The 20,705-nt window shown below is 43.1% G+C and overlaps 1 protein-coding gene across 3 annotated transcripts in view; it reads left to right on the top strand.

Annotated features, from left to right (window-relative positions):
- Window positions 1-20,705, top strand: part of LOC121862125 — a 24,038-nt gene extending 3,333 nt beyond the window's left edge. The window contains exons 1-11 of one of the 3 annotated variants that reach the window (XM_042360130.1): window positions 3,375-3,520; window positions 9,658-11,230; window positions 14,002-14,052; window positions 14,880-15,034; window positions 15,992-16,146; window positions 16,944-17,116; window positions 17,618-17,766; window positions 18,283-18,444; window positions 18,991-19,154; window positions 19,377-19,558; window positions 19,733-20,705. In XM_042360130.1, coding sequence (XP_042216064.1) covers window positions 9,666-11,230; window positions 14,002-14,052; window positions 14,880-15,034; window positions 15,992-16,146; window positions 16,944-17,116; window positions 17,618-17,766; window positions 18,283-18,444; window positions 18,991-19,154; window positions 19,377-19,558; window positions 19,733-19,799 — 2,823 coding nt within the window. In that variant the 5' untranslated portion in view covers window positions 3,375-3,520; window positions 9,658-9,665 and the 3' untranslated portion in view covers window positions 19,800-20,705. Of the gene's footprint in view, window positions 1-3,374; window positions 3,521-3,705; window positions 3,967-9,657; window positions 11,231-14,001; window positions 14,053-14,879; window positions 15,035-15,991; window positions 16,147-16,943; window positions 17,117-17,617; window positions 17,767-18,282; window positions 18,445-18,990; window positions 19,155-19,376; window positions 19,559-19,732 lie in introns of those variants that run through there. The other 2 variants (XM_042360129.1, XM_042360128.1) reach the window with 2 other exon arrangements.

Raw genomic sequence — 20,705 nt, 5'->3', positions numbered from 1 at the left:
GGAACCCCCCTCATCCCTCTCACACACACACACCGACCGACTTTTTCACAGGATAAAAATCAAAATAGCGTTAAAAAGATGCCTGAAGCCTGGGGTCTCTTGGCTTAACCTCCTTTACGACTGAGGTGAAGAGTGAGGGAGGAAGCCAGAGGAAGCCACACCACACAGTTAACACCTCCTGCCTCGTCTCCTCCTCCCCTGACTAACACGTAACACCACCTCTTATCATAACACCAGTTTAACACCATCTCTCGTCCCTGATGGCTCGTTTACTGTGTTTAGATTCTCGTGTTAATGAAAGAAATTAAACTCGTTTGGCTGTTTAGCTCTGCGCCAAGAAATAAAATAGGTTCTCATTTGAGTGTGTTTAGTTTTTCCGCCAAGAAGTAAAATAGATTCTCATTTGACTGTCTAGCCCCCGTCCCAGCGTATTTTACCTGAAGATAGAACACCCTAAGCGCTCCCTTGGGGGGTTAGGTTAGGTTCGAAGAAGACAAAATAAGAAAGAAAAGAGCTAGAAGAAACAGGACAAAGAGGAGGAATGAGATCAAAGCTTTCATATTATATTCAGATCTTCCTTCTCAAGTTGCTTTTTAAAACTGTTACGTATGCATACATGTTGTGTTGGTTAGGTTAGGTTAGTTTAGGTAGGTTTAGGTTAGGTTTGGTAGGGTTAGATTAGGTCAGGTTATGTTTGGGTCGTGGTAGAGGTGATGGTAATGATGGTGGTTGTGATGCTCGTTGGTGGGTTAGTGGTGATTATGGTGGGTTAGTGGTGATTGTGGTGGGTTAGTGGTGATTGTGGTAAAGGTGACAGTATATAATGGTGAGGGGAACTTGACCTGTTGAGGCTGTGAGAGACGCGACAAATGACAACATAAAGAGCAATTATGTCCTCATGCTCCACCTCCCTCACATCTGGCCTGTGTGTGTGTGTGTGTGTGTGTGTACAACTTCACTTGATCAGTTTGAGCTGCATCATTGGCTGGTACTGTAGTAAGACGTTGTTCATCTCGTCCTCCATCCATCCATTTATTCATCTATCTATCCATCCAGGCAGGCAGGTTGGGGTGCTACAGGGTTACAGGTGAACTCTCATGACCTACAGCTCAACAACCTCAGTTCTTGGGTGAAGTGACATCGACTGTATAACTGTGACTGTGTTTGTCCTGACTGTCATGTGTTTCCAGTTCTTGGCACGTAGAACTGTCCATGAAGCTGTGCCATCCCGCCCATGACTGGTAGCTACTGAATGAAATAGGATTCCTTTACAACATTTCATAGTCGGAACGTAAATATTCCCTAGGTGAGGAAGTGGTTGGTATCCTTCCCGAAGTCGTGTTTCAGTACCTCGGCCGTTCCAGAGTCTCAACGTTGCACAACGGAGTCACATCCTGGTAGGGCGTGAGCGACCAACATGTGAGAAACAGCGAGTGAGTGACCTTGTTTGTGTCAGCTGCTGTGTTGATGTCATTGATCTTCTCTCTGTCTCTCTGGATGTTGCCTCTGTCGTCATTGTGCATGTCAGTTTGTCTTCTCAGATAACACAGCAGAGGAGGAACACAAGCAGGTCTATGTGTTTCCGTCTGCTGTGACGTTTATTAGGGAGTGTCTGCTGTGGCCTCCCCCGTCTGTGACTACCATCTGCTGTGGTCTCTGTGGCCACCATCTGCTGTACGCTGGCCACGTCATCCCCTGCTGCTGCTAATGGGCTAATATACCAAGTGTTGTTGTCTGATAAAACTCTTAGTCATTGTTGATGTGATCAGTATTGTGTCATGTCCTCTCACCACTAACTGATCCTTCAATAAACACACCTCTCCTTCCTGTCCTCCTGCCGCATCGAGAATTACGTGACTTACCTGTAGTGGTGGGCGTAGACGGGATAACTATAGCCTCTGGCGGGTCCAAGTGTCAACCAGAGCTTCACACAGACATTTCCATAATCTAACGTAACCTAACCATAACCTAACCTAATCGTAACCCTAATCTAACTGAAAAACATATTAGCGCCTGCAGGAAAATTTATATGGTAAGTCTGAAGGAAAAAACCCCTTCTTCCCCTTTCTCTCCACCTCCCCTTTTCCCTCTTTCATCCCCCTTTCTACCCTACCCCTTCCCTCCCCCTTTCTACCCTACCCCTTCCCTCCCCTCCCCCTCAACCTTCTCCTTTCCCTCCCCCTCCTCCTTCCCTCTCCCTCCTCCTTCGCCGCCTACGCCCGTGCCTACACCGAGTTGGTAGTTATACTTACTGTCACAACAACTCTTTCTGGAGGATGACGTCTGATGCTCTGAAGGATGACGTCTGAAGGATGACGTCTGGGATTATTTATTTATTTTAGCGCCATTATGATGTTATGATCTTGATGAAATAATTTTAATGGTGATTTAAAGGTGTTTGGTGACGTGTACTGTACTGGTCTAGAGGTGAAGTGCGTTGTACTTGTTACTGTGGGTCATCCCCTTGACCTAGTTCTTCAAGGTCAGGTGACACATGGCACCATAGGACGTCCACATGACACCATTAGTACACTGTATATAAATGGAAGGTCCAATACCATCACGGCTGGTTAGGTTAGGATGGGTTATGTTAGGTTGGGTTTGGTCAGGTTGGGTTGGGTTTAGATTTTGTGGAATCACAGAAAATGCTGATCAAATGTTGCGATGTTCAAAGTGGAGGAAGGTAACCTAACCTAACCTCCTTGGATGACCTGACACGGTTGGCTACAAGAGGTAAACAAAGCTCACCCCTCAAAATTGTTTGTTTATTTAGGAGAGTTTATGGTTTTGCACTTTATTGTTATTGTAAATATTTAGCAACGTCAGAAAATTAATTTTTGGGAACAAAATTCTGCAAAAATCGGGACATAATTATAGTTAAACATGAACTCATCTATACTTGAGTGTTATATCAGATTTTCCAACCAAGTGGTGTTTTTCTTGTGTGGTGTCTAGGACTATCACGTCCATGTGTAGCCTATAGGGATTTGCGCCTGCGTTTGGTCTTGTTTGTTTATGTCATGACCGCCTAGTTGTTTATGTCATGACCTCCTAGTAGTGAAAGCAGTGACCTACTCCTTATTCCCGAGCGCCAGAACACAACATGGTCAAGGGCTAATAGCTAAAGAGTAATACCGGGTAGTTGGTTGTCCTTTGCTTTTTTACAGTTAAAATACTTTAGTTTCGGGAATATTTATAAGTAAAAAGATAAGTTTTCCCCCCAGGAGACAGGTTGAGGTGGAGGGACGGAAGGATGAAGGGTGGTGGGCGGAGAGGGGGGCGATGGGCGGGGCGGTATAGCGGCGTTGAACACAGCTGACAGGCAGCAGAAGGGCGGCGGGTAGCGGCAGTCACGCGCGCTACCCCACCACCACACTCACTGCGCTCTCCCACCCACACACCCGGAACTCACTCACTCACTCGACACACACACACACATACACACACTCTCACTCTTCCATCTGCTTGCAGGCAAACCACAACCACAAGTCTTCTCTCTCTTACCCCGACACATTCTCCCGTGAGTGCTAATCAAATAAGACGTGTTTAAAAGACTTACCGCACGGGGCTTTGGTAACAAAACACAAGAGATCCAGTGACTTAACCCTCGTCCGGTGGTGTTGATCGTTTACACTCCCCAAAGAGCATTACCATAACCTACTAGTGCGCCCCCGTCAAGAATATAAACCAAACGATATATTATTACAAGGAAACTGAGAAGCTGAAGCAAGGAAACACCCCTGTATACTTCACCTCACCCCCACGACCATAGTGTGCGTGTGTGTGTGTGTGTGTGTGTGTGTGTGTGTGTGTGTGTGTGTGTGTGTGTATCAAGAACTTATTAAAGAAATACCAAAAAACCTGTTGGCCACGATGTTATGATGAACTGTTAAGTGTGTTGACGCAGCGGGGAAGATCTCTGTATTACCCAGGGGTCTCTGTGTCACCCAGGAGGACTTGAGTAAGGTGAGTGTGTTGTGTGTCACCTAGGAAGGGTTAAGGTGTCGTGTGTCACCTAGGAAGGGTTAAGGTGTCGTGTTTCACCTAGGATGGATTAAGGTCTCTTTTGTGTCACCTAGGATGGATTAAGGTCTCTTGTGTGTCACCTCGGAAGGTTTAAGGTCTCTTGTGTGTCACATAGGAAGGGTTAAGGTCTCTTGTGTGTTACCTAGGAAGGGTTAAGGTCTCTTGTGTGTCACCTAGGAAGGGTTAAGGTCTCTTGTGTGTCACCTAGGAAGGGTTAAGGTCTCTTGTGTGTCACCTAGGAAGGGTTAAGGCCTCTTTTGTGTCACATAGGAAGGGTTAAGGCCTCTTGTGTGTCACTTAGGAAAGCCTAAGATCTTGTTTATAGCTTTATTGTGTGACCCTGAAGTATTGAGTGTAATATTGTTGCTGTGTGTGTGTGTGTGTGTGGGCGTCAGTTTCCACTCGGCTTCACAATAGCTTAGGAGTGAGTGAATGTGTGTCTGTCATCACTTGTCCACACCTCTTGTTACTTGCTTGTCTGTCTCCACACCATTTGTTCCGAGAGAGAGAGAATAAATGGGGTTCTTTTATTTCTATCTATAACACACACATACACACACACACTATGGTCCTGATACCAAACGATTAGTTGTAATTGTACTTTTATCATTACTTTAGGCTGCAGTGTATTAGGATGCCCTGGTGGTTGACCCCGGCAATGGAGGACAGCGGCGAGCGTTAAAGGAATCAAGAGAGGGTAGTGAACAGTAGGCAGCTGGGGGGATGGCCTGTGTCGCCTCCTAACCTAACCTATAACTAATTTAAGTTAACTTGAATTAAGGTTAACCAGAAAGTGATTTTTGCACGCACAGAAACTGCCTTGAAGTCTACGGATATTATGTGTATCATTTATAGAGTTAAGTGACTATAGATATTCCGCATTATATTCAAATTTATAAGGAAATGAACCGGAAGTAACGCCAACAAAGAAAATGAACCGGAAGTGACGTGTACAGGTGTCCAAGTTGAGACAGGTGTGGTAATGTGAAGACAGGTGACGATAATCTGATGGAAGAAGGGAAGTCAGAATCTGCCCTTGACTCTGACGTCCGTAGTTACTAGTAGTGGGTGGTTTGATGGGTGGTGTAGTGGGTGGTTTGATGGGTGGTGTAGTGGGTGGTTTGATGGGTGGTGTAGTGGGTGGTTTGATGGGTGGTGTAGTGGGTGGTTTGATGGGTGGTGTAGTGGGTGGTTTGATGGGTGGTGTAGTGGGTGGTTTGATGGGTGGTGTAGTGGGTGGCTGCAGTGGGCGGCTGTAATGGGTGGCTGTATTGATGGTGTTGGTGAGTAAATATAAACACCTTTTCACGTGTGTGTGTGTGTGGTTCTTCAAACATCTGGAGACATACAGAGAGAGAGAGAGAGAGAGAGAGAGAGAGAGAGAGAGAGAGAGAGAGAGATTTTAGTTAACAAATTTAGAGAGGTCGGCTGTCGCGTGGTGGGCCTGTTTGTTTACACTGAGTCGAGGAGGGGCGGGGGCGGGCTGGCAGGCGGGGGCGGGGGGGGACGACACTTTCATCCTCACCCTCACACACACTTGTACTAGCACTTATCACAGCTTAGGGTAACACTTTGTCTTTATTCACCTGGCGATGGTCTTAGGTATGGATCAGTAGGGGATAAAATCATGGTTGGTTCGTCAAATGACATGTAATTCCAAAGTTGTTTCTGAGTTCGTACCGCTGCTCAATGGCCTCCTGCCCCCCCAGCTAGTGATATGTGGTTGAAGGTTCCTTGTGAGTGTATTTGCTGAGGTCATCGCCGTCGTTTAATTGGAGAAGACTTTTGAGCCTAAGGGTGTGACTTGGCCTGAAGGGGAGGAGGATCTATTAAGGGCTGGGAAGGTCTTCGTCAGATCAGTAAGTGTGGGAAATCGTCCATAGCTGCGAGAGTAATTCAGGTAAAAATGTTTGTTGATGTTAAATGAGCTTAACCTAATCTGATCTAACTGTACATTAACCTAACGTACCGTAACCTAACCTAACTTAAATTACCTTAATCTAATCTTTTCTTTACTATAATTATGACTTTTACCGGGTGAAGGTGTGTGTGTGTGTGTGTGTATGTATGTGTGTGTGTGTGTGTGTGTGTGCGTGTGTGTGTGTGTGCGTGTGCGTGTGTGTGTGTGTGTGTGCGCCTAGACTCCAGTTATTGTCATGTGCACAGCAACAACATGGCCCTAACCTAACCACCACCATGTTAAAAAAAAAACAAGTGTGTATTTTTCTTCCCGTTCATCTCGCAGCTCTTCCACCTTTATCGCCGTCAGTTGCGAGTCTCCTGAGTAGTGTCACGTCCTTCACTCCGCTCTTTACATCGTCAGAGCTTCACCATAATCCATCTCGAGGGACTACAGAACCAAGACATTTCATGAGTGTGGATCAAACTTACGGACACACACACACACACTGGTACACACTCATCCCTGTTATCACACACACACACACACACTGGTACACACTCATCCCTGTTATCACACACACACACACTGGTACACACTCATCCCTGTTATCACACACACACACACTGGTACACACTCATCCCTGTTATCACACACACACGAGCGGGTCCAGAGAGAGAGGCTGGTGTGTGGGGAAGTATCTTTATGCTATCATCAGTGTCAGGCAGAAGGGGCGGCAGCTGCTGGGGTTGGCGGCCATCAAACATTTATCTGATGCCATTACGTGGGGAGGAAATATTGCTGAAGTGTGTCGGGGAGAGGAGGTGATGAGGGGAGAGAGGGGGTGATGAGGGAGAGAGCGGGTGATGAGGGGAGAGGGGTGATGAGGGGGGTGATGAGGGGAGAGAGCGGGTGATGAGAGTGGGTGAGAGGAGAGGGGTGATGAGGGGAGAGAGGGGGTGATGAGGGAGAGAGGGTGATGAGGGGAGAGAGGGGTGATGGGGAGAGGGGTGATGAGGGGAGAGGGGTGATGAGGGGAGAGAGAGGGGGTGATGAGGGGAGAGAGAGGGTGATGAGGGGAGAGAGGGGGTGATGAGGGGAGAGAGAGGGTGATGAGGGGAGAGAGGGGGTGATGAGGGGAGAGAGAGGGTGATGAGGGGAGAGAGAGGGTGATGAGGGGAGCAGTATTGTAAACGATCACTATCTCTTTGAGTAGCCTGGCCCAACACCCTCATGTGTCTCGTAGGCTACAGCAGCTACATGTATCGTGGTTTATGTAGACCATTTAAACTACACATATATGTAGGCTTTATCAACTACAGTATCTACGTCGTGGTTGTGGTAGTATATGTAGGTCCTACCTGGTTCGTAAAAAATATACGAAAGTAACCACACACACACACACACACATGGGTAGTACAATGTTATCACAATTACCATCTTACTTTTTCTTACCTTAGGTTCAATACCAATGTGGGTGTGATGTGAGAAGGGTGTCATCCAGCAAGTTTTCTCCAGGTACAGTACTGCAGTTTCCTCCTGTACTATCACTGGAGCCCTGGTGGATGACCCTAACCTAACCAAATCTAACCAAGCAGTTATGGATAATTAAAACTAGCCAGTACACATACACCAACCTAAAAACAAAAAACAAAAACAGCAAGGCGAGGCTGGGTAGAGGCTCACCTATCATCATCACTTAAAAGTTGGTGATCTCATCAGAGCTCTCATGACTGTGGGAGTAAGACGGTGATTGGTGCGTAGTTCTCATGGCACAGTATACGGTGTTGGCACGATACTCTGTTTCAAACCTGTGCGTGTGTGTGTATAGTACTGTTGAATGTGTCTATGGAAAAGTCATCGTCATGGTAATTTAAACACATAACAAAAACATCATAATTTTACCTTTGAACTCTTACCTTTATGGGAGAGCCAGGAGAGAGAGAGAGAGAGAGAGTGTGTGTGTGTGTGTGTGTGTGTGCGTGTGCGTGTGTGTGTGTGTGTGTGTGTGTGTGTGTGTGTGTGTTCATCATTATTGTTGTTTGGGTTCATTTCGAGTCATTTTTTTTTTAGTTCATGTATCTTAATTAAGTCATTGACCTTCAGTGACCTTCAGACACACGAGCTAGGCCTCAACACCTCTATGTTACTGCCAGATATCAACCTCCTTGGCTGGCCCTCATGGTACTTCTATGCTGGTCAGATAAACAAAGGGACACCTGTTTTGTTGTTAAGGCTGGCAGTAATGAAACAATTGGTACTCACTTAAATCCTCTTACAAGATTATCATTGACTTGGTATGTACACAGACTAGAAGTATACAAATAAACAATGTACATAGGCAGACAGTGCAGGTGTACAAACAGTGTACATAGTCTGCAGGTATAACAGTGTACATAGCCTGCAGGTATACAAACAGTGTACATAGTCTGCAGGTATACAAACAGTGTACATAGCCTGCAGGTATACAAACAGTGTACATAGTCTGCAGGTATACAAACAGTGTACATAGTCTGCAGGTATACAAACAGTGTACATAGTCTGCAGGTATACAAACAGTGTACATAGTCTGCAGGTATACAAACAGTGTACATAGTCTGCAGGTATACAAACAGTGTACATAGTCTGCAGGTATACAAACAATGGTAAATAATATACTCTCAATTCGACTGAGAACGATTTAATAAAACCATCATTTGTTTATTACTTCACCAATCCAACTCACAGTTTCTCTTCCCTGATGATAAACAAACACAACACTGCACTCGAGTCACCTGTCAACATAACCCGAACTATGATTTTTTTTTTTAATTATGACCTTGACTTTTAACCTTTTCACCCCTAAAACACAACAGTTGTAGGGGTGAATAAGTAAGCAGAGTGTGTATGTTGTAGTTTTTAATGTTCCTGGGTTATATTGAGGAAATGTTATTCTGGCCCTACAAGGAATAATGAGTGTTGTGAGAGAGAGAGAGAGAGAGAGAGAGATTATTACTGGGTGTTAATGCGTGTTTATCAGTATTGGTAAATGTATACATGTGTTCATGTGTGTGTGTGTGTGTGTTAGTATTCATGGGTGGTGGTGGGCGTGAGTGGGCGTGAGGGCGGTGTTAGGGTCTCTGGGGAAGCTCTTAGTGAAGTAGGGTGAGGCGGACACCACGAGTTAAGATGCTCGTCACGTCTCACTAAGAAAAGCAAGAGACAGAGTAAGTGAACGTTCGGACCCCCAGTCTCACAAGATCGTAACAGAACGTATGAGAATGTTCCTGACTGCTTGACTTAATATAGACTAACACAACGACCAAAAAATAACATGGAAATTTGCAGTAAGATTTCCGTAACTAGAAACTGTACATTGATTTAGCACCAGACACACTTAAAGGCCTTTGTGAAACATTCTGTACCGTGATTTCATGTCCTGGCTGTGCTTGTGTTTGTACCTGTACTTAATGGCTTCTGGTGTTTGGACAAAACATAATCTGTGAGAATGTTGTCAAAACTTGTTACCACTGACGTCCAAGAGGCTACTGGGTTCTGGTGGGGTTTGTTGTCTCTCTTGTTCAATGTTGAGTTATATTTATTTGTTTTGTGTTTGTTTCTTTCATTTTTGTAAAGTGAATAAGATTAAGTACAGTAGTTACATATACTGTACTGGGGTCGGTGACAGGCAGCGGCCACGTGTTATGAGGTATAGTGTGTATGAGATTATGAAAATGTGTTTTTGTTTACAGAATACAGCATGGTAGAGCCCGTCGGAGCTATGGCAATGTTTGTGTTGCGGCTGGCGGGGCTGCTGTCTCTCGAGAACGCCATCAAGGAGCAGGAGGCCAACCTCACCCACCAGGCCCTCAACTTCACCAGTCTGGGCTTCACTCCAGACACCTCTAATTACACGTGGTCGTCACCACAGGTGCAGCCTCCAAAGGTCAACTCCACCACCCCGAGCAGTGACGACAGCGAGCTACCATCTATGGCAGCCTCTCAACTTGGCGTCACTACACCTGCTTCTGTAGATAACTTCCTTAATCCTACACCTACTGTAGTATCACACTATATTAATATTAAACAACCGCCAAAAATAAATGAGTCTCCAAATTACGCATCAGCGGCGCCAGGCACCTTCACCAGTTATAATAGGAAAAATATAGTGGACGGAGACATAACAGACGATTCAATAGAGTTGTTACCCAGAGCGAGTCCTCTGTCTGACACGAGAGATTTTAATGAAGGAAGCGATATACAGCCATATGGCTCTCAGCCTGTTGAGCACACTGAGCTACAGGTAAGGAAACCTGAGGAGGAGGCGGGAGGGCGTGAGAGAGAAGAAATTGTAGTGCAGAAGGTACAGGGAAGTGTCAAAAGCAGTGCTGATAGTGGAGAGGATGGCAGAGGAGGAACCTTGATGGGGCCTGGCGAGGATTCCCCAGCTTTCGTAAGGATACAAATAGACACAGGAGAGGATCCTCGTGCAGCTGAAGGAACTCTCAGAATAAGTGTTGTGACTTACAGCCCAGGACCAGAAGACTTTCCACAAGTCGACAGGGGGGCAGTCAGGGGTGGTGATCTGGTGACTCTCTCCTCAGCTGTTACAACATCTACACCTACACCCATGCCCACACTCCCACCAACACTCTCACCACCCACTCTCCCACCAACACCCACACCACCCACACTTCCACCAACACCCACATCGCCCACACAATCACATCCCCGCCTTGAGGCTCTTATTGAAGAAGACGACGTGTCAGGCCTCATCGATGCCCCTAAGCTTGCAGGTCTAGAAGCACCCTCCGAGAACTTCGTTGACAGTGACTTCGAGTACTATGACTTCGGCACTCAGTACCAAACAATGACTCCCAACCCAACTTTGTCTTCCCTGAGCCTGGTAAGCGCCGTGCCTGTCAGAGTGCCCGCCAGGCCCCCAGAGCCCCGTAGAAAACCACAAATGAGGAAACCTGCCCCTGGTAGACCACGGAAGGTCCCTCCAGTGAGACCTATACCCCCGATTCCCCCTGTACCCCCTGCTCAACCCCAGAGACCCGTGGTGAGGAACAATCCCTACCCTTACGGCCCCTTACGTCTGCCAGGACCATACTCACCCATCGGCCCCAACCTGCCCCCAACCAGGGACACCAGCGAGGAGCGGGTCGTGACCGAGTACAACTACGAAGAGGATTACTACTATGACCTTGAGGACAACGTGGAGGCCAAGTATGAGGTGCAGACGAAGGAGCCTCCTGTCCTCTTTGTGTTCGACAGACCTGGCTACTCTCCGGAACCTCCCACCACCATGGTCCCTCCCACGTGAGTTACCCTGCCCTCTTACTCACCCATCTTAGTGACACGTCATTGTTACTCAGGAGTGCCACTTATCCCCATTAATTTCTATTGCTGTTAGTTACTTCCATCATTTACTACTGTTATTTCTCAGCCGACTTCCACGCATTCAGCTGATGGTCGTCTTCCCCATAATGAGGTGATCCTCTGCCATCACTGTACCGACTCCTGAACAATATTTTTTAACAAAGCCTCATGATCATTACCCAGTGGTTTACGATGGATCTGTGAATAGGTCGTACATTTTCTCATAGGATTTACTACGTGTATAATATATTATTGCAGCTTCATGTTGTGGGTTTTTAAGAGCGTATATTATGTGCATACATTTTTCATAAAAAATTCAAATTAAGAGATATCGTGTGATCGTAAATCCAGCCCCTGGTTGGTCTCCGGGTGGAAGGTAAATAAATAAAAGACACGAGCGGAGCTGGGCAGGGGTGGATCTGACTGGCATCTCACTGCCCTGCTCTCAGTCCTCTATAACACAGCACTAAACACCTTTAATGGTGATAGAAATACACCAGCCTCAGTGTACACACTTAATTGAAAACACAGGCCAAGTTTGAGTATCACTTAGTCAGTAAAACAGTGTGGGGGGGTGAGGGGTTTTTTGATAATGGCTAGGCTAGGCTGTGTGACCCGCCTCTGTCCGTGACTGACACTCAGACACTCACCCCTTTTGATCTCTGCACCAGACACACTCACCACTCATTACACCCACTGATGGATTTAACATCATTTATCGTAATTGACGATGAGGCAAATCGGTGAGACGTTGTATAGGATTAGAAGGTATATACTTTTTCTCCTTATGTAAACTTGTGGAGGACGGATCATGGGTGGCATATTAACACAAGATGAATGTGATTGTGTTGTAACTCAAGGCTCAAGCCACGTATCTCTCATCTGGCGTGTGACAGTGAACACGAGACATTTACCAATACAGCACAGTACACAACACACAATATAAAGTTGTTATGGCCATTATGAATAAGTGTTGGCATTATAATTATCATCATATAGAGTTGCAATAACATAAACACATTTCATTGATCTATTATATTGAACTTATGTGTTGAGGTGCGGTAAAATAATACTTTATGACAACATCACCAGTGGCATGATAAATTATGTCAGATGACAATGGCACATGTCTGATGCCAGACCTGTGTGTTTTAACTCATCAGTTCCTGTTGTAGTTATGTGTCTGACTCATTAGATGTATGTTTGCTGTCAACTGTGTTTTATGTGAGGCGGTGTGCCTCGGGTCTAACCTGGGGCAGGTCTCCGTACCACTGGCACTGGGTAGCATTGTCAGTTTTTCTCTCTGAATTCACTAATAACCACACAGGTGGGTAGCTGTATCGTTGTATAACAAAAGATAACTCACTACCACAGTGTACAGTACAGATATCAGTTAGTGATGCACCTGTACTGTTTGTCAAAGGCAACGTGACGTTACCATATAAAAACAAAAAAGACTTAACTATCAGCTAGCATCTGCTAATATAAACTATTTACCCTAACCTGGTACAGTAATGGATCCGATAAGCCCTATGGCCTGTTAGTGACACTTTTAATACACCACTGTACAAGGAGGCACCTTGGCTGTTATACTGTTCAGGCTCAACCATTTTCACTCTCCAACTATAAAGTTAGGTAAATATTTACAGTTCGGTCGACCAAAAGCTCCCTAGGATCGAATCAACGTATCTTAGGACAGGAGATGAGCATTGTATCCACTCAGTCGCCTCACCTTACCTATTCTGTCATCAATAACTTAATCTAACCACCAGGGCAATAATGTTTCAGTATCATAATGCTAGCTACTTCATTATACTGTACAGGCTGGTGAAGGAAGAATTTATTTGAAAATCGCTTTATTACAATAAAATACAACACGTAAAGTTTTATGTCTGAGCTCTGGTGATATTTTTTTATAGACCGAGGAAATAATTTAAACAAAGTACAAGTGACTGAACCCTCGGTGACAGGGAGGACTGTGTTGGTCGTGTGGCAGTGTTTGTGTACCTACAGTGTCTTTGTACATGCTCAATCAATGTGAATTCATATGTCACTTTTACTGAATGATTATCCATCAACCTATCAAGTTAAATTTCACGCTCTGTCAGAAGTAAACATCTTGATCCCATGTAGCTATTTATTTAATTTTTATTTGTATATAGTATTTATAGTGAGGATGAGATAGAGAGAAAAAGAGAGAGACATAGAGAAAGTGAGTCAAAAAGAGAGTGAGGGACATAGTGAGAGAGAGAGAGAGAGAGAATGAATGAATCAAAGAGAGAAAGTGAGACAGAGAGAGCGAGAGATGATGATCATACCAGCTGCTCGCCTCCTCCTACACATGTGCCCTCAGTGTTGGGATTTGTCGATCCTTTTTTTATTTTTTATTTTTCTTTTACACCTGACAAAAAGTTTAATTGAAAATAGATTGACATCTAATTTGTTGTCACTTAATCAGAAGAAGAATTTAAAATTAATTAAATTTTGTAACTTATTGATTAATTTTCTTTCATGTAACAATATATGAACTATTTTTTTTATAGAAATTATTAATATTTTTTTCAGGAAGTATTTTTTTTTCACATAACACAATACCGGAATAACTTGAAATAAACTTTAAAAAATCTATTTATTTTCAGGTTTGTTGATTTGTAATATTTGACACCATTTATGTATTACCCGATGGGAATTTATTTATTTCTTGTGTACAGACGAGCGCCCACACCCAGTGACCCATGGGATTGTTCCCCTAGATGCCCCAGGTCAGTGTTCTTATATGTTACTGCTCCTCCCTGGAACCTGTTACTTTTCCTCCCTAGAATATGTTACTTCATGCTAGGACACCTGTTACTGGTCCTTGGAACCTGTTACTTATCCTTCCTCAAACCTGTTACTTCTCCTCCCTCGAACCTGTTACTGGTCTCTGGAACCTGTTACTTCTCCTCCATGGAACCTGTTACTGGCCAGCTCATTGATCTCATTCCCATACAGTGAATCACTTATCCACTTACCAAACATAAGTGTAGAAAATGGCAGTGAAACAGCGATCAACACGATGATGAGTGCAGCACAGGTACACACACCCTGATGAGTACAGCACAGGTACACACACCCTGATGAGTACAGCACAGGTACACACACCCTGATGAGTACAGCACAGGTACACCCACCCTGATGAGTACAGCACACGTACACACACCCTGATGAGTACAGTACAGGTACACACACCCTGATGAGTACAGTACAGGTACACACACCCTGATGAGTACAGCACAGGTACACACACCCTGATGAGTACAGTACAGGTACACACACCCTGATGAGTACAGCACAGGTACACACACCCTGATGAGTACAGCACAGGTACACACACCCTGATGAGTACAGTACAGGTAAACACACCCCAAAAAGTATCTTTAAGAGGCAGGGGGGTCAAATGAATTTCAAAATAAACACTGTGACTCCTGTTATCTCGGTAGGGTTGTCAAAATCCGTCGTACGTTGTGTCATATTGTCTCACACAAAATAGTACAGATGTTTTTTGGAGTGTGTATATAGTGTTTAGTGAATAAGGTTATAACTCCTGCAGGTACACGCTAATTGACTGGAACATGGACTATGACGTGAGAATGTATCCGGAGACACTGTGGGTGAGCACCATCATGATCTCCGACAACCGGGTCCTCGCTGAGCTGGAGGGATACATGCGCATCCAAGACTACTTCTACGGCCTCAACGACCAAGGTAATCAGGTTAGGTTAGGGGTAGGAGGAGAGAGGTCAGGGAGGCAGATCTGTGGGTAGCAGATAAATAAATTGGCCTTACTTGTGTATATAATTTACATCTTTCTTTCATTTTCTTTCCTCTCTCTCTCTCTCCTGCACAAGGTTCCTGCATTTTGATAGAATTTCAGTACTCGTGACTTAGATATCTGATTTACACAACAATGTCTGATGCACGAGTTTTCTTGGTGTGTGGAGTGAAGAGGATTCTCCCGTACCTTGTGAGAGAAGTGTAGGTGGAGTATAGAGTTAGACACTACTGCACTGGAACATACAGCACAGTATACTGTATATGAGTAGATCTTTGAGTGGAAATTGAGGAAATGCTGATTACTGTATAAGGCAGAGTTAAACCAGTTATACGTAGTACTGTATATGTAATACTGTCTTGGTTGGAAACTGCAGGTAGAATATATTAATAATATTTTTAATTGAATCTAATTTTTAATTTTGATTTATAATTACTCCCTCTTATTAGCTTACTAGCCATTCAGACAATTAATCGTTTCTTTGTTAATTTGTTACAACTTTCGTTGTCCAGTGTTAGTGCAGGAGAAAATTGGAGTACCTGGAGAAAACCTGTGATGTTTGGTAGGGTCGCGCTGGATAACACCCTTCTCACATTCATCTGGGCCAGGGATCGAACCCAGGATAATTGGGGAGAGGAAAGTGCACTACCAGTGTTCCATCAACAGCACTTGATCTTTGTGCATTAGGCTTGATGTCCATGGTATGGATTAGTAAGATTTATTGAATACTTTTAATGAAGTGAAACTTTTCTATCAGGAAGGTTAGATAAGTCATGCTGAAACCTAAGATGTGTTGTGATATGTGTAGTAAATTTATATGTTTTGAGGTGACAATATACTGCAGTATAGTACCATCACCCAAGCCTCTCTGAACACTGCTCCTCTCATAGGGATGGTGCTCAACCTGACCGTGCCCTTCGTGACGCAGATCAAATATGGGAAGCATCCCGGAGTCTTGGCGGAGACCAATGACTACACGGTGTCCCTCTATGTCCAGCCCACCTACTATGAGAACATGGAGATCCCCACCCCCATCAGTAATGAGGTAGGTTTGTGTGTCCCAATATTTATGGTCCCACTCCTGTTATTGACTACACTGCTTAACATTACTTTATCCTCGATGTCACTGACTAGCCTGTGAGTCACTTGGTTGGTCACGTCTCTGTTAATAGATGCACACTGCTGGCAATTACAAGGCAGTTACTGGCTCCAGAATGTTTCTATATCTGTACCAGTGTTGGTCAAGTCTAGTCTTGAATGAGTTCACACTTGGTGCCTTGACAACATTCTCTGGCAGGTTACAGGGTGTTCCAAAAACTCACAACTCGCATTCGGATTATCTGTAATAAATGGAGTTTGAAATTGTAAAATACTGGATAGGATTTATGTAGTAGTATGGTTAGCAGTTATCTTTTCTCTGGTGATGTCCTGGCTGTTAGACAACATGTTTAGTAATATTAGCAGGAACTCTTATTTTCCCAATAGATTTTGAAAGAATTTGTTGTTACATTATATTTCTTGGCATGAAAGTATGTTACAAATATCAGTAAGTGTACAGTATGTGTATCTTAGATCAATAGTTTTTACCAGTTGTTCTTTAAGAGTTATGACAAATTTTAAGAAATTTACAATGAAAGATTATGTATTTGTAGTTCGAATTAAGTTTATGCACTACTATGCTGAGTTTTCCTATTGTCTGATTTATAGTTGATGGAAGTGAGATAAAAACAGTGTTGGTTTCTTAGTATACTGTACAGTAATGTGTGTAAGTTGGCTGTTGAGAGGAAGCAAATAAAGTATTTTTCTTTATTTTGTAGGAACCAAAGTTTGTTTTATGCCCAGGTCCTTGTTGATGAATTGGAGACCAAGACAGTGTTTGTGCACAGCTTTGAGGCTAATGTGTGGGATGTAACAGAAAGCTTCCTGGAGGAGAAGGTTCAAACCCTGATGGAGCAACTCAGACACAACGGTGAGGCCTTCCTCGACCGCTACTACTACCTCGCCTCCTACAGTAGGTGAGTGTGTAGCACCAGAGTACAGGAATGTTTGGTTATGTACTACAGGGTATTAACTCTCCTACAGTATACCGGTATGTGTGTCTGGGGGCACCATGAAGGAGTGTTTGTGACTGTATTCTGTTCTCCCTGCAGAAGGATGTGGGTCAGGGCCAGTGGGGTGTACAGTTCTGCTTAGTGTACTGATTATCTTCTAATATAATAAAGTAACATATATTACCTGCAGTTTACATTATGTTTGAAATATTCTGTTGGTCAGTTTCACTTAGAGGTACCACATAAGTTTAAAGGTTTCTCTACATTGCTTAATATTCTGAATTAGTCATACAGTAAATCATCCTCTGTGGGTTACAAAGAGTTTTTAATTGAACCTCTGATGAAATTTCAGTGTTGGTCATCTGCCACACACACAGTAGACTAATAACAGATTATATGATGCAGTAAATTCCCCATACCAGTCTAGTGTCCACTCACTCACTCACTCACTCACTCACCCACCAGGCCAGAGCTGTACCAGACGGTGTATTATGAGATATGGATTTATGCCACCAACTTCCGTGACCCCCAAACCACCAGTAAGTCCACCAGCTACAACAGGCGGCCACAGACCAACAAGATCACGCAGAAGACTCTCAATAAGCTCTGTCGAGGTAGAGTAGTAATGAAGTTGATGCCAGTAGAACCTTAGAAAGTTATATGTATAAGTTAGATACATCAGGAAATATAAAGTTACCCCACTTTAGGCTGTTTCTTGTTCAGATAGGTAGATTATTAGTTGTAGATAACTTCTCTAGTTAAAGCTTCATCGTGTTGCGGAGTTCATTTTTAATTACTGTATCTCCTACAGCTCGATGATTTGTACTGATATACTGTACACTAGAACCATTACTTATTTTCTATGTTTTCATATGTGGATTATAATACAAATTGTTATACAAATGACTTTTTGAATTTACATTATGGGGAGACTCCAGGAAATATGGATGTTTGACTTTAAACTTATTTATAAATAAATAATTTACATTACTATAACAGAGACTGATGTTAGAGCGCTTCTGTTATGAAATATGTCCATTATGTACTGTAGTGTAGTGCTCCATAGGATGTATCACAGTGGTGTGGATTGATTTGGACCTCAATACTGTACAACTTTCATTCTACAATAGGTGTGGAGTGTCCCAAATTTGAGGTGCTGAGAACGTACAAATATGGCATCCAGAAGAGACGTTACTACCATGGACTATTTGCCTCCACGTCCTCCACAGAGTGTCAGTTTACCACCATGAGTGTGTGGAAGGGTTTCATGCCACTTCATTTATATAAGCACGGTGTGTATGGCAGAGTGTCATTCTTTTTCATATTATTATTATTACTACTAACAATTTTTATTACTGAATTAGTATTTATGCTATTAGAATTATCATTGTGTACAGTATTATTTCACTGGTGCATTGAGAATTTCATATTAGTTGAGGCAATTTCTCTTTAATTGGACAGGGTCCAGAAGACAGAGCCCCAGGAAGCTGTGTTATTTTCATTATTTTCTTGATAAACAAAAGATTGTTTTGTAATCATATTTTATAAATGAACAAGGAATGGACACCTTATTTTTACCAGAGAAGTCTAAAGGTAAAAGCCCAGGTTAGGAAAGATAAATTATTATTCAAATTTCTTTTTTTAATTTTTGTCCCAGTCATTAGTTGAGGCTCTGCGACCCTGAATTTTCACCTTCAAACTTTTGTGGCTATGCTGTACATGAGTTGTCTGTTGCATCAGATTACTAAAGAAGATATAGGTACTATACCAAATTTAAAAGAGTATGTTTCTCATATATAATATTAAACCATTAACCTTCACCTTGGTTATGTATGCAGGTGTCAACTCACACATGGAGGTGATTGAGGCCACTCGACCCATAGCTCTGGTGCACATTCTGGATTCCACAGACCCTAATACGGAGTGTCCTCAGAACCTCACCATGTCCCTCTACCTCCCACACCGACTCCACTCCAACCCACCGATTACCGGATATGCTGCAGTCAGTTATCTTACGCAGCTTGGTTCAGAACATTTATATTACTCTTATTTCGCACTTGAAAAGCAATTCAGTAAATCTTTTCTCTAATAACCAAATTTCTCCTGTAAAGTCCAATGATTCAGACTGTTTGTTTGCGTGTCATGTTGTCACCTTATCTTTCACTAGTCATTATAAAGTGGTTCAGATTTACAATGTGATATTAATTATTTGTACTGTTTCCAGCCTAACGTACACATCACAGCTCTGGATGATGTGATCGTGTACGCCTACACTGTCGGAGGGTACCTGCTGGACCCGGGAAGAGTACGCAAGGAGCTCTCTGACATGAAGTACAGGCTTTCAGAATTTGGAGCTTGTTACAAGGACGACGAGCATTACGTTGTCATATATGATTTTATTGTTCGGTAAGTGATGAGAAATAAGACTTTCAGATACAGTAGTTTCCAAATATGGTTTAAGGACCTGGAAAGCTTATGTAGATGATATAGAAATTGTATCAATAGATTTTTTGCATTAATTTTGTCAGTTTAAGATATTTTATGGTAATGTTATGATTTAATGTAATCTTGTCCCCTAAGGTACCATGGACGCCAGAATGAAATTTGGGTAGTGGCAGAAAATTGCAAAGCAACACACAACGGTTAGACACTATTTATTTACTGTAAATCAAATCTTAGAATTATTAGAAATGTTTGATAATAAAATATAATGACAATTTAAGAATACAGTACAAGTTATCTAGGGTTTTATTATGGACCGATGTAACAGGTCACATTATGCCTCTTCACTCGTTTTTATCCAAGGTGTAAAATTACCTAGACCAAGGTTGACTCGAGCCTATAACTCTCACCAATATGTTAAGAGTTTGAGTCGTGCTTGGCTCGGACACATGTGAGAAGGGTGTTATCCAGTGTGACCTTATCAAATATCACAGGTTTCCCAGACTCCTGTTTCCTCCTGTACTAATGCTGGATAGACCAACCGTCCAAATGGCTATGATGAAGCTGATAACTGGTGATAATAATAATAATACTGTGACAAAAAACCTAACTTCCTGGATGAGCTTGGCTGGGTGTTAACTGGTCTGGGCCAGAGTGCACCCTGGTAAAAATAGGCCAAGATATTAACTGGCTTGTGTCACTGGAAGAAAACCTTTATTTATTTGATGATAAAGAAATTAACTCAATTTTAGATAATATGTATATACAGTATACTATGTTTCATGTTGATCCACAATGAAAACGTGGATAAGATAAATCGTGATAAAATCACACGGGAAAAGGGAAACAACGGAGCAAGTTGCCTCTGAAGATGTCTTGAATAAAGACGAAAGCTAAGGTGCTCCGTTGTTTCCCTTTTCCCGTGTGATTTTATCAAGTGTACTATGTACGTACTGGAACTATTGGTGACTTTTATTGTGTTTTGGTAACTACAGTCAGTTCTGCTATAACGCGATAGTTGTGTTTTTGTAAAATATCGTGTTATAGAAAATCTCGTAATAGAAATAACAGGGCTTTATGGAGAAAATGGGGTTAGGTGCAGATTACTACT

The sequence above is a fragment of the Homarus americanus genome, unplaced genomic scaffold (genome assembly GCF_018991925.1).
Source record: "Homarus americanus isolate GMGI-L3 unplaced genomic scaffold, GMGI_Hamer_2.0 scaffold25013, whole genome shotgun sequence".
Lineage (NCBI taxonomy): Eukaryota > Metazoa > Arthropoda > Malacostraca > Decapoda > Nephropidae > Homarus > Homarus americanus.
Note: the sequence above shows the minus strand (reverse complement) of the source record. Positions and strands in the feature narration are given on the sequence as shown.